Source organism: Erinaceus europaeus, chromosome 13 (genome assembly GCF_950295315.1).
Source record: "Erinaceus europaeus chromosome 13, mEriEur2.1, whole genome shotgun sequence".
In the NCBI taxonomy this organism is placed as follows: Eukaryota; Metazoa; Chordata; class Mammalia; order Eulipotyphla; family Erinaceidae; genus Erinaceus; species Erinaceus europaeus.
This window is the reverse complement of record NC_080174.1, coordinates 5045996-5060401: the sequence shown is the minus strand read 5'-3', so window position 1 is coordinate 5060401 and position 14406 is coordinate 5045996. Positions and strand designations below refer to the sequence as shown.

General features: G+C 49.4%; 1 protein-coding gene across 4 annotated transcripts in view; it reads left to right on the top strand.

The window, feature by feature from the left end:
* Nucleotides 1–6530, top strand: part of LOC103125412 (solute carrier family 22 member 1) — a 35186-nt gene extending 28656 nt beyond the window's left edge. Inside the window, exons 9-11 of one of the 4 annotated variants that reach the window (XM_007536192.3) lie at nucleotides 1522–1634; nucleotides 4088–4187; nucleotides 6291–6530. In XM_007536192.3, coding sequence (XP_007536254.1) covers nucleotides 1522–1634; nucleotides 4088–4187; nucleotides 6291–6357 — 280 coding nt within the window. In that variant the 3' untranslated portion in view covers nucleotides 6358–6530. Of the gene's footprint in view, nucleotides 1–425; nucleotides 1029–1521; nucleotides 1635–2095; nucleotides 3068–4087; nucleotides 4188–6290 lie in introns of those variants that run through there. The other 3 variants (XM_060205220.1, XM_060205221.1, XM_060205222.1) reach the window with 3 other exon arrangements.
* Nucleotides 6531–14406: the final 7876 nt, after the last annotated feature.

The window sequence follows — 14406 nt, the reverse complement described above, 5'->3', positions numbered from 1 at the left end:
TGCAGACCTGCTTCACCACTTGCAAAGCTTTCCCTCTGCAGATGGGGACTGGGGGCTCGAACCTGGGTCATTGTGCACTGCAACATGTGAGCTCAACTAGGTTCGCCACCACCCACCACCCACCACCCACCACCCCACCTTTTTTTTTTATACCAGAGCCCTGCTTAGTTCTGGCTTATATTGGTGCAGGGGATTAAATTTGGGACTTTAGAGCCTCAGGCATGAGAGTCTCTTTTTATGACCATTGTACTATCTACCCACACCTGGTTTGTCATTCTCAATTGAACCAGGCTTCCAAAACAAAATACCCAGATCACTTCCTGGAATAGAAAGATATCTAGCACTGGGAAAGGCACAGCTCATCCTGTCTGCCATTTAGTACTAATACGAACACTAACGGTAACAGTAACACTAATGCTTGACAGATAAAGGGCATCTAGAATGACGAGAACAATAAATCACTGTCAACCATCCTCCCCATGCACAGGTGAGAGAATCAGGGGACAAGGACGTGAAGCTGAACGTAGCACCCACACTCCCTGCGTACAGGAGCCCAGAGAGCCAGGAATGCCAGCAGTGCAGAGGAGGGTCATTCCAAGCAGAGAGTTTTTGGAGAAATGGCTCAGCAGGGAGAGCACAGACCTTACCACCTGCGAGGGCCTGGGGTCAATCCCAGGCATCACATGGGGACGCCACGGACAGCAGCAACAAAGCCCCATGGAGGGTGAAGCTGGCGCCCCTGGCTCCCAGGCTCTTTCTGCCACTCCTCGCCCTCCCTCTCTTTTCCTTTCTCTCTCCCCACTCCACTCACTCCTTCTGAAGACGCAGAATGAGAAAATGGGACGGAGAATTTCTCAGAGGTGATACACTTATGCCAGACCCTGAGCTCACCGCCTTGGTCTGATGCTAACAACAAAACTAGGCACCTTACTTATTTTCCCTCTATCTTAAATATATATATACATATACACTTGATTTGACAGCACAGAGAGAACTTGAGAGAGGAGGGGGAACAGAGAGGAGAGTGAGAGGCACCAGCAGACCTGCTTCAATACTCACGAAGCTTCCCCTCTGCAGATGGGGAGCAGGGACTTGAACCCAGGTCCTTGAGCGTAATGTGTAATGTGTGTGCTTAACCCGCACGTCACCACCCGGGCCCGTTTTTATTTAATAGAAATGAGAGAAATTGAGAAGAGAAGGGGCAGAGAGAGAGACTGTAGCACTGCTTCACCACTTGTGAAGATTCTTCCTACAGGGGGGGACTGGAGGTTTGAACCCAAGTCCTAGTGCATAGTAACATGTGCGCTCAACTGGGTGTGCCACTGTTGGGCCTCAGGAAACATCTTTCCTGGTTTGCCTTGGAGACATCGTGTCCTCCACAGCACAGGGCTTGATGGGGGCCCCGTCATACAGCCTCTAGGCCCTCAGTTCCATCATCCTTGCCCAGCTCCTGGGGCTGGGGAGAGGGCAGGGTGCCCATCCACTCCACAGGAAGTGATGCTTCATCCTCTGCTTCCACAGGAACCTGGGGGTGATGGTGTGTTCCTCCCTGTGTGACCTCGGGGGCATCCTCACCCCTTTCCTGGTCTTCCGGCTGATGGAGGTCTGGCCTGGCCTGCCCCTGACTCTGTTTGGTAAGACCCCGTGGGGCCTTTATCCTTCATCTGTCCAGACCAATGCAAGTGCCAGGTAGCTGGGAGTGAGTGACCCCTCGGAGAGTTCCAGAAGGCAGGCAGGCGTCTGCAGTCCTGCTTCAGTGCTCATGAAGCTTCCCCCTGCAGGTGTGGCCCCGGGCCTTGAACCTTCGTCCTTGTGTATGGTAACAGGAGGAAAGCCAGGTATCTGTGAGTGAGTGAACTACCAGAAAGTTCCAGAAGGCAGGCAGGCATCTGTTCTTCTGCTGTCTCTGCTCCATGGGAAGCACAGGGACTTCTGGAAGATTTTGGGACACAGGCTCTGGGATCCCATAGCCCAGCATCTGGGGACAGAATTTGGACGCCTCTCCTCATGGCTTCTTGGTTTCATGAGAATCTGACTTGCAGCATTTGTGCTCTGGACATGTACTCTGGTCCTCCTCCGCCTCTCTTCCTTCTAGATCTTGACACTTGGGCATAAACACATGGAGAGAATAGGCCTGCTCCATGACCCTGCAATCCCTCTCCTGGGGATATGTCCTAAGGAAACAAACACACTCATCCTAAAAGATCTGTGTGCACCTGTGTTCACAGCAGCACAATGTGTAACAGCCAAAATCTGGAAGCAACCCAGGTGTCCAACAACAGATGAGGGGCTGAGCAAGTTGTGGTCTAGATACACAAGGGAATACTACTCAGCTATTAAGAATGATGGATTCACCTTCTTTACCTCATCTTGGATGGAGCTTGAAGGAATCCTGTGAAGTGAGATCAGCCAGAAAGAGAAGGATGAGGATGGGATGGTCTCACTCATGGACAGAAGTGGAGAAATAAGAACAGAAGGGGAGACACAGAGCAGGACTTGGACTGGAGTTGGTGTCTTGCCCCAAAGTAAAGGACTCTGGGGGGTGGGGAGGGGCTTTCAGGTCCTGGTGCTGATGGTGGAGGAGGACCTGGGCTGGCGAGGAGAGTGTTCTGCAGAAAACTGAGAAGAAATTTTTCTCATGGACCAGCAGCTGTAGTTACTGTAAACCACTGATCCCCTCAATTAAAAAAAGGATCATGAAAAAGAAATAGCCTAGACAAGTAAAGCAAACTCAGTAAACGGGGAGTGGAAAGCATGTGTGTGTGCCGATACCTAATTATTTTAACTGATCAGTAGATTTGCATAGTCAGACATGAACTTCTTTGTTTATGTCCACCTGAATCAGGCAAAGTAAAACCTTATGATCCAAATATTTGAATAAATACTGTTTAGTCAAAAGAAAATAAAAAAGGAATCGCAGACTAGTATCTGCTCTGCAATTGATCAAGTCAGAGGACAAGGGGATCAGTACTTCTTTCCCCAAACCTGGACCAGGTGGTGGTACACCTGGTTAAATGCACATATTATCATGTGCGAGGACCCAGGTTCAAGTCCCCCGTCCCCACCTGCAGGGGGAAGGCTTCACAAATGGTGAAGCTGGTCAGTAGGTCTCTCTCCCTCTTCATCTCCTCATCTCTCAATTTCTTTCTGTCTTACCCAATTAAATAAAGTTTTAAAATGTATAAAAAATGGTCATCTCTTTTTGGCAGACCTGAGCCCAAAGATGTGTGATTTCCCCCAGTCCCTGGCTGTTTTTTTTTTTTTTTTTTTCATTCAGAGTAACAGAGAGCTACAGAGATGGAGGGGGAGAGACACCGAGGCCCCAGAGCCTCCCCCGGTGTTGCAGTACCTGCCATGTGGTGCTGGTGCTCAGGCCTGGACCTCACACAGGGCAAGGCCTGTGCTCTACCCAGCCCAAAATGGCATCATCAAATAAAAAAACATATATTATAAAGAATAAAAACATCCAATGGCTGTTTCTGTGCCAGGAACGGTATACTTATACTATTCACCTATATATTTCTCCTTGGGTATAAAATGTAATTTAAAGGTTACGGAAATGAGGCAGTGGCACACCTGGTTGAACGCACACATTATAGTCCGAAAGGACCCGGGTTCAAGCCCCTGGTCCCCACCCGCAGGGGGAAAGCTTCACAAGTGGTGAAGCAGGGCTGCAGGTGTCTCTCTGTCTCTTTCCCCTCTCTATCTCCCCCTCCCCTCACAATTTCTCTCTGACTCTGTCCAACAATAAATAAATAAAATAAGAAGATTTTAAAAAAGATTATGAACATGAGCTCGAGGAATGTGTGAAATGAACATGTCTGTCTCTGGCTCCACAGTGGTGTTATCTGTGGCTGTGACCAGCTTCACTTACCCTGACTTGTCCTGTGGTGACAGACAGGTGACCCCGTGTGGGAGGGAGATGGAGGAGTCCCCCAGCCCCCTCTGCTGTTCAAGTCTCTTCTAGGGGCTCTCCTGGCCTCCCCCAGTGCAGGACTCCTGTGTCCCCAGCCTCCCTGTCCCCTCCCTGCATTCTGTGACTGTGCATTCAGGCTCCTTGTGAAATATGACTTCTCTCCCTCTGAAGCTGCGCTGGGGCTGGTGGCCGGGGGCATGACGCTGCTTCTGCCAGAGACCAGGGGAGTGACATTGCCGGAGACCATCGAGGAGGCCGAGCGTCTTGGGAGGTGAGCTCTGCCCCTCATGCCACCCCTCACTCTCTGCTCCCCCCCCCCCCAAGGCTTAGGGCTCTACACACCTAGTGGAAAATAATGAGGGGCCACAGAGATAGCCCACTGGTTAGAGCGCCTGATGCTCATGTGTTCAAACCAGGCACCGCGTGGGAGATGCTGTGGCCTTGGGGGCAGCTCCTATGCTAGGATATCGCTCGCTTTGTGTCTTTCTCTATCTGAATTTTTTTAAAAAAAAAATCATGGTGCCCTGTGCATGCAGGAGGCCTCCAAAGTTTTGATTGAATTTTATGAGAGAGAGAGAGAGAGGGACCAGAGCACCTCATATGGTCCCTGGGCTTGAGCCTGCGGCCTCAGGCCTGCCTGTCCTGTGCTCCACGCTGAGCCTCCTTCCTTCTGCATCGGCCCCACACCCCTTGCACAGCTGACCGGTGACGGATTTGAAAAGCAGCAAGGAGGCCTGGGGCCGTGGTTTGGGTTGAGCTCCTTCTGAGGAGTCTGTACCTTCATGTTCTAAGACTGGTCTTCTTTGTAAGATATCTTTATTTATTTATTATTGGGTATGGACAGAGAGAAGTTGAAAAGGGAGAGGGGGAGAGAGAGAGAGAGGGAGAGAGAAGAGGAGAGACACCCGCAGCCCTGCTTCACCGCTCGTGAAGCTTCCCCCCTGCAGGTGGGGACCAGGGGCTTGAACCTGGGTCCTTGTGCACTGTAATGTGTGAGCTCAATCAGGTGCGCCTCTGCCTGGCCCCCAGATTTGTTTTATTTATGTAGCGAGAAGGAGGAGAGGGAATACACACACACACACACACACACACAGAGAGAAGGAGAAACAACACCTAAGCACATCTCCACAGTCCACAATTTCTCTGGGTGCCAGGTTTGTGTGATGCCAGGGTGTGACCCTGGGCCTCAGGTGTGGGGAAGGGGGGCACTCACTTGCGAAAATATCTCCCGGGTCCAGACAAGTGTGGTTTTGTTGACTTACTCAGAGCCTCACAACCTGGGTTTCTGTAACTCTCCTGGTGAGCGGTTCTGTACAGGCCAGTCTTAAGGAGGCACAAACCTTGTGTGGAAATGACAGACACAGTTTCTATTTACAGGCTCAATGCTGGAGACCCGACTGCAAGCTGTACCTCTTTCATATGCGGCTGGGCGCTCCGTTATCTGTTAAGATTTGCTTTGGACAAAGTTTATGAACTGAAAAAACATGTATTCCCAGCCCCCACATGTGGGAAGGGGAGGAAGCTTTATGAGCAGTGAAGCAGGGCTGCCAGTGTCTCTCTGTCTCCCCCTCTCTCTGTCTTCCCCTTCCCTCTCAGTTTCTCTCTGTCCCATCCAGCAAAGAGAAGAGAAAAGGAGAAATGGCTGCTGGGAGTGGTGATTTTGCTATGCAGGTATCAGATCCCCACAATAACCAAGGTGGCAACAAATAGGTTTTTTTTCACTTTCTTTTCAAAAATATACTTATTTTATGATTGGCTAGAGAAAGAGAGAAATTGAGAAAGGAGGGGGATATAGAGAGGGGGAAGAGACAGAGAGACACCTGCAGCCTTGCTTCAGCCCAGCTGCTATTAATTAATCAATTAATTAACTAATTAATTTTGCCACCATGGTTATCGATGGATCTCAGTGCCTGCACAATGAATTCATCACTCCTAGTGGCCAATTTGCCCCTTTCTTTCTTCTCTTCCTTTCTTTATTCCTTCCTCTTTCTTTCCCTCTCTTTCTTTCTTTCTTTCTTTCTTTCTTTCTTTCTTTCTATTTATCTATCATATTTTATAGGACAGGGAAACTGAGAGGGGACGGGGAGAGAGAGAGACAGAGACACACTTTTAGTATTTGCTTCACCACTCATGAGGCTTTCCTCTTATAGGTGGGGAATGGGGGCTCAAACCTAGGTCCTTGCACATGGTAACATGGGCACTTAACCAGGTTTGCCACTTCCTACCCCCTCACCTTGATTTTAATTTTTTTAAAACTAGGTAGAGCCCTGGAACCACTCGGAGGCACCAAGCTCAGCACTGATGGCTGCGTGTTGAGACCAATCCCCACGTGATGCTTTGTTCTGACTTTCGTTTTTCTGTTTGGTTGTTGCAGGAAAGCAAAGCCCAAGGAAAAGAGAATTTACCTGAAGGTCCAAACAGCAGAGCTCACAGACACCTGAGGGAGAGATGACGAGACCCTGCCTAAGAGAAGCCATCGAGGGACCACCTCACCGTCACCCTCCACACACTCCCTGCTTCTGGGTCAATGCCAGTCTTAGCCAACACTCTATGCCCTTCCGTTTCCTTCACTCCCTCCCCTCCCCTCCCCTCCCCCTTACCTCCCCTCCCCTCCCCTCCCCCTTCCCTCCCCTCTCCTCCCCTTCCCTTCCCTCTCCCTTCCCTCTCCCTTCCCTCTCCCTTCCCTCTCCCTTCCCTTCCCTTCTCTTCCCTTCCCTCTCCCTTCCCTTCCCTTCCCTTCCCTTCCCTTCCCTTCCCTTCCCTTCCCTTCCCTCTCCCTCTCCCTCTCCCTCTCCCTCTCCCTCTCCCTCTCCCTCTCCCTCTCCCTCTCCCTCTCCCTCTCCCTCTCCCTCTCCCTCTCCCTCTCCCTCTCCCTCTCCCTCTCCCTCTCCCTTCCCTTCCCTTCCCTTCCCTTCCCTTCCCTTCCCTTCCCTTCCCTTCCCTCTAAGTAACTCCTAGCCCCAATGATGTCTTCTCTGTCACCTGTCTGGTGGGCAGGTACAGACACTTAGCTACGTGAAGCACCAGCACTCTGAAAATCCAGTAGACTGGAAACTTGCTGTCCAACAGGCCGCCATCACAGCTGTCCTCGACGCGTCTCGCTCACACATCCTCCGGAAGACACGACTCTGTACCTGCCGATCTCTGTGCCGGCATGACCCTTGACTAAGAATTTCTCAGGGAGGCATTCAAACGTGGTAGCTGTCCAGTGAGCTACACCCCAGTCATGTATTTACCCACACGACACAGTAAAACAGGACCCCTCTCAGATCCAGGAGGCTGTGATTTCCTGGGGGCAGCAGGCCCTACCACCTGTGTCTGGGGCATTTTATTCCTTTGTCTCTAGGTCTTAGTTGTTGCTGGTGATTTGAGAAGATGACCTCACGTACCGACTGTGAAATAGCTTAGAGTAAAGGTACTCCCAGAAACATTCAGCTTATGATGTTTTCTGTGCTTCTTGATAATTGGTGTATGTAGAGACCTGATTCTAAAAAAAAAAAAAAATTCCTTTTTTGAGTGGCCAGGCAGTGTTAAGCGTGCACACTATTGTGCTCAAGGACCCGGGTTCAAGCCCCTGGTCCCCACCTGCAGGGGGAAAGCTTCCTAAGTGGTAAAGCAGGGCTGCAGGTGTCTCTCTTTCTCTCTATCTCCCCTTCCTCTCTTAATTTCTCTCTGTCTCTATCTAATAATAAATAAACAAAAAGATTAAAAAAGAGAAATCTTTTAAAAATGTTTTTTTTTTTCAAAATTTTATCTTTTTATGAGAGAGCGTGAGAGAGTACTCCTCCTACCACCTACTGACCTCAGTCAGTTTCCTGTCACCCACCAAGGTATAACACCTTCCACAGGGGCCAGAGGGTGTCTCTGACCTGTGCCAGAAGAGTGCAGAACAGAGAGGACTCTCCTTATTGATTGACAACCATTGAGTTAAAGGAAGAAAGGGGAGCTCTAGGTGGTCACTACTGGCAGGGTTAGGGCACAGAACTTTGGTGGTAGGGGTGATATGGACCTAGATCCTGCATTTTTTTTTTTTTTGCCTCCAGGATTATCATGGGGCTTGGTGCCGGCACCATGAATCCACTGGGTCTGGTGGCCATTTTTCCACTTTATTGGATAGGACAGAGAGAAATTGAGAGAGAAGGGGAGAGAGAGAGGGAGAGAGAAAGAGAGACACCTGCTGACCTGCTTCACTACTTGTGAAGTGACTCCCCTGCAGGTGGGGGGGAGCCGGAGCTTGAACCTGGGTCCTTGCATGGGTCTTTGTGCTTCATACTATGTTGCTGAACTGCGTGTGTGCCCCTGCCTGGCCTACGACCGACCCTGCAATCTTACAATCTGGAAACCCACTATTAATCACAAATAAATTAGAAAGAAGAAAAACAGAGCAAGAGAGAGAGAGAGAGAGAGAGAGAGAGAGGGAGAGAGAGGAAGAATACCAAGGTTGTCATGAACAAGGATCCTCTATTCAGTCAGGAAATATGAAGGTGGTTGTGTTTTTTTTTTTTTTTTGCCACCTGTGTTATCCATGGGGCTTTGTGGTGACACTATAAATCCACCACTCCTGGTGGCCATTTTTCCCTTTTTAAACTTTTTAAAAAAATTTAAAAAATATTTATTTATTTATTCCCTTTTGTTGTCCTTGTTTTATTGTTGTAGTTATTATTGATGTCGTCGTTGTTGTATCGAACAGAGAGAAATGGAGAGAGGAGGGGAAGACAGAGAGGGGGAGAGAAAGACAGACACCTGCAGACCTGCTTCACCGCCTGTGAAGTGACTCCCCTGCAGGTGGGGAGCCGGGGGCTCGAACCGGGATCCTTAAGCCAGTCCTTGAGCTTTGTGCCACATGCACTTAACCTGCTGTGCTACCGCCCGACTCCCCCTTTTTAAACTTAAAAAAAATATATTTATTTGTTTGTTTCTTTTGGATAGAGACAGAACGAAATTGAGAAAGGAGGGGAAGATGAAGAGGGTGAGAGTCAGAGAGACATACAGACATAGAGACAGAGACAGATAAATAGAGAGACACTGCTCATGAAGCTTCCCCCCGCCCACCTCGTGCAGCTGAGGAGCGGGGTCTTGAACCCGGATCCTTGTGCGTAGTAATATGTGCGCTCACCCGGGTTTGCTGCTGCCCGCCTCCCTCGAAAGTGACCTGCTTTCCAGTTAGCAGGAAATCGAGTTGCTCTGAGTCCACCCCTGTGTGGTGTCGCCCCATTTTCTGACCCCGTGCGGTGTGATCACGGCGTGTCCCCCACATGAACACTCCTGACTTTTTTTTTCTCCCCCTGATGTGGAAACTCTTGACTCCGCTCGGTCTACACACAGACTCCATTTCTTCCTGAAGCTGCCTCTGGGGCCTGGGGTCTCTTGTTCCTCTGACTCTTAAGTTGCCTCTTTGACAATCAGCTCCTCCTCCTCTAGTCAGTGGATCCTCTGGCTTTTGTTTCATTTTTAGTTTTAATCCTTTTATTTATTTATTTTTGCCCCCAGAGTTATCACGGGGCTACGAATCCACTGCCCCTCCCCATCTGCAGGAGGGAAGCTTCATGAGCAGTGAAGCAGGTCTGCAGGTGTGTCTCTGTTTCCTCTGTCTCTCTCTTTATTTTCCACTTTTATCTTAATTTTTCTTTATTTCTGTCCAAAAAAAAACCCCAAAATGCTGCCAGGAGTGAAGCAGGGCTGCAGGTATCTCCCTGTCTGGCCTCAACCGCTTCTCTCTCAATTTTCTCCATTTCTGTTAAAAAAAAAAAAAAATGCTTCCAGGAGTGGTGGATTTGTCATGCAGGCACTGAATTCCAGCGAGAACTCCAGTGGCAATAACAGAATAAGTGGAATTTTCAGGTGTATTGTCTCTTTCAAAGCCTCTCTGACAGCAAGTTTTGCTGCTTTCCAGCCTGGGGTTCTTGCCTGAACCAACTTCTCAGTAAATGACACTTCCTGGTCCCCTGGTTCCCTGCAGGGGATACAAGGACTCCCTGAAGGTGGTAGTCTTTTCCTGGACACTCACTGAATTGGTCACCTTGAAGTATTTAAAACAGGAGCTGAGGGTGGGGTGGTCGGGTGCAAAAGCGCAAGGACCAGCGGACGGATGGATCCTGGTTTGAGCCCCCGGCTCCCCACCTGCCTGGGGTTCATTTCACAGGCGGTGAAGCAGATCTGCAGGTGTCTGTCTTTCTCTCCCCTTCTCTGTCTTCCCCTCCTCTCTCCATTTCTCTATCCTATCCAACAACAATGACACCAATAACAACAACAATAACAACAACAACGATAAACAACAAGGGCAACAAAAGGGAAAAAATAGCCTCCAGGAGCAGTGGATTCCTGGTGCAGGCATGGATCCCCAGCAATAACCCTGGAGGTCAAAAGAACAAACAAAACAAAAAAATACAACAAAAAACAGAATCTGGGTGGTGGTGTACTCAGTTGAGCACAGACATTACTGTACGCAAGGACCCTGGTTCAAGCCCCTAGTCCCCACCTGTATGGCCAAGCTTCACGAGCAGTGAAGCAGGGCTGCAGGTGGCTCTCTGTCTCTCTCCTTTTCACCTTCCTCAATTTCTTTCTGTTCTAAAAAGGGGGGGGGGCGGGGAGAAAAATGGTTACTGGAAGAGGTGGGTTCATAGTGCTGGCATTGAGCCCCAGTAGTAACTGGAATTGCAAAGACCTCTGGGTATTGAGGGTAGGTGTTGGTTTTTAGATCCTGGAGCATGATGGTAGAAGAGGACCTAGACTGGGGAGAGAGTGTTATTTATTTATTATCGAAAAGACAGACAGAAATTGAGAGGGAGGAGGAGATTGAGAGGGAAACAGACAGTCACCTGCAGCCCTGCTTCACCACTCGTGAAACCTCCCGCCTACAGGTGGGGACCAGGGGCTTGAACCCAGGTCCTTGTGCTGTGTGCACTTAACCAGGTACACGACTGCCTGGTCCCAGGACAGAGTGTTTTGCAAAAAACGGAGACAGATTACTCATTTAGCAACAACTGAATTTACTATAAATCATTAATGCTCCGCCCCCCCCCAAAAAAAATATCTAAAACCAAAAATAGCCAAACCACATTTCCAGAGAACATGACCTCTGGACCTCTGGATCCACTCTGAGGAGCTGGCAGGTCCAGCAGGTTGCCCCTGCCTCCCCAGCTCTTGCCAAAGCCACCACAGCCAACCTCCCCGCAGGTCTCCAAGCCCCAGGCCACAACCAGGAAAAGCAAAGGCCTGATGGGCTCCCCTGCCCCATTTCTCCCTGCTGCTTGGAACAGGCTTCCAGAAAGCAAGGGTAGGTGCTGGACCCATGGGCATGGACAGGCCACAGCTCAAGGGTGCCCAGAAAGACCCATGTGAAGGGGCCTTGTGGTCCATCATTGAGGAAGAAGTCCAAGGAGCTCCCTTGACTACTGGGCTGGGAGGTAGTCAGATATGTTCACTTTAGTGTGACTGACAGTGGGGTCACGAGACTGTAAGATGACACAGTCTGTCTCCACAGCACACCCACCACCAGAGTCCTTACAAGGACTCCCACCTCCCAAAGAGAACCACCAGAGTCCTTACAAGTCTTACAGTTTGCTTCTTTAAAAAAAAATTTTTTTTTTGCAAATAAATATGTATCAGTTCTCTAGATTCCACATATGAGTAGTTGCCTTGCATCTCTTTACATATTTTATTTTATTTTATTTTATTTTATTAACCAGAGCACTGCTCGGTTCTGGCTTATGGTGGTGCAGGGGATTGAGCCTGGGGCTTTGGAGCCTCAGGCATAAGAGTCTCTTTGTATAACCATTATGCTATCCACCCTTGCACTCTTATTTCACTAAGCATAATCTCCTCTAGTCCATCCATGTTGTCCTAAAGGACACAGTATCATCTGTTTTGACGGCAGAGTAGTACTCCATGGAGTCTATATCCCGTAACTTCTTTACCCAGTCATCTGCTGACGGGCATCTAGGCTGCTTCCACTCCTTGCTTGGCTCTTGTGAACAGTGCAGCTGTGAGCACAGGGCTGCCTGTGTCCCTTCTAATTAGTGTTTGAGTGTCCACTGGATAAATGTCTAAAAGAGGTATTGCTGGGTCATAAGGTGATTCCATTTTCATTTGTTTAAGGGCTGTCCACATAGCCTTCCACAGGGGCTGCCCCAGTCTGCACTCCCACCAGTAGTGAACAGAGTTCCCTTTTCTCCACCACCTCACCAACACCTGTCGTTTCCTGGCTTGTTGTTGTAATTTTATCTTAAAAAGGGTGTTTGGGGGAGCTGAGGCACGTAAAAGGATTCACAGCGGGGGTGAGGGGGAGCTGGGACCGGGTTGAAACAATACAAGGTTTATTAGGGCATTATAAAAGCACAGGACATATATTTAGATACACAAAACAAGCGATTATCATCAGGGGTTCAGAGTACACAAGGTCCGTAAAGTCTGAGTATAGTTATCAAAAGTTTAGTCCCATCAGGTAAACAACTATCAGCTGAGGTAAAGGTTGCTCATGGCTGTAGAGGGAGGGGTGTAAGCGTTTACCTGCTAGCAGAGTCACGTGTTCAGATCCCAGGAGAAGCAGCCATGGCGGGTACCTGGAGCATCTCCGCCGAGATGAAGCAGCAGCCAAAGAGAGCCACGTGCTCCAAGTCTGTGCCTTTTATACCTCCCCTTCTCTGTGTGTCCCACCTCAGCCAATTGTCCCCAAACTCCTGTGGGGGGGGGGGCGGTCACAACAGCTTGTTATTGTAGCCCATCTTCTCAGGTGTGAGAGGGCATTTCAGCGGAGTTTTCATTTGCATTTCTTGAATGGTAAGTGAAGTGGAGCATTTCGCCGTGTGTCTGTGGGCCGTGTGTCAGACACACTCCCTGAAAGCGCTGGGTGGGCCTGGCCAGATAGTTCAGCTAGGAGGGTACCTGCATTGCCGGGATGCCATGCAGATTCAAGCCTGGCTCCTATTGCTGTGGTGTCTTTCCTGCTCTCTGTCCTCTCCCTCTGACTCTCTCTAGCTGTAAAATTCTGGCCAGGAATGGTGAAACTCTGGAGATAACCAACAAAATACAGCAAAACACGAACACGCCGCCCTGTGCATGTGTGTCTGTCCTGGTCTCTGCTTCTGTTTATTTAGACCTTATCTACATCACATCTGCATGCTTTATCTACACACATCTGTATTTTACCTTGATCTTTCTTTTGATGATAGTCTCCTCATTGATCAAGACTCCAGGGACCAGAGAGCTTCATTAAGGGGTCAGAGGGCTAGCTCATGGGGGAGACTGGCTGCCTGGCTAAGCATGTGGCCCTGGGTTTGAGTCCTGACACCATATGGGAGTGTCATGTCACCAAAGGAAGTTCTGCTGCTGTGATCTCTCTCTCTCTCTCTCTCTGTCTCCCAGGGATATCACTGGGCTCGGTGCTGGCATTATGAATCCATTGCTCCTGGAGGCCATTCCCCCATTTTTATTGGACAGGATAGAGAGAAATTGAGAGGGAGAAGGAAGACAGAGAGGAGAAAGAGAGACACCTGCAGACCTGCTTCACCGCTTGTGAAGCGTCCTCCATGCAGGTGGGGAGCCGGGGGTTTGAACTGGGGTCCTTGCTTGAGTCCTTGAGCTTTGTACTATGTGTGCTTAGCCGAGTCCATCACCACTCAGTGCTTCTCTCTCTCTCTCTCTCCCTGTCTCTCTATCTGAAAAAAAAAGTTGTCCTGGGATTAAAGAAGCCGTACATGTGTGGACCCTAGTTCCATACACAGGCCATAACACGACAGGAAAAGGCAGCAGTGAGCCCAAGAACTAAGGAACATTAAAAGCAGAAACGTGGCTGCTGGGGTCAGATGGGGGCAAGGCAGGGTGGGGTTCAAGCATCCTGGACCCAAACCCGGAACATGGGGAAATACTGCAAAGGGACTGGAGGAGCAAAATTTATGACCCAGCCTCCTTTGGCCTAGAAGTTTCTAGAAGGATTTTCCCTTCCCTTCTGTGGTCCCCGAGGACCCCCTAGCTCTGGCAGGCTGGCTGTCATTCAGAGCTTGGTGGGGCCATTCCAGGCCCAAGCCCAAGGCTGGTCTCTGGGGTGAGAGAGATTTCTAGGACAAATGAGACTCTCTCTTGCCAAGCTGATGGGAACAGCCTTACCAGCCCTCCATGCTGGCTGGTGGGCACTTGTGTAATGCTGGGCCACCCACCCAGCCCGAGGGAGGGGTTGGGCAGTTCTCACATGTGGGGCTGGGCTGGCTGAGGGAATGCTGCTTTGTTATTTTTTTTTGGGGGGGGGGAAGTCATTCTTTCTTATTTTAAATTAACTAATTTAAAATTAGTTAATTTAAAAACTAATTAGTTAATTTAAAACTAATTTTAAATATTTTATTTATTAGATAGAGATAGAGAGAAATTGAGAGTGGAGGGGGAAACAGAGAGGGAAGAAGACCGAGAGACACCTGTAGCCCTGCTTCACCACTTATGAAATTTTCCCCCTGTAGGTGGGAACCAGGGACTTGAACCTGGGTCCTTGCACACTGTAG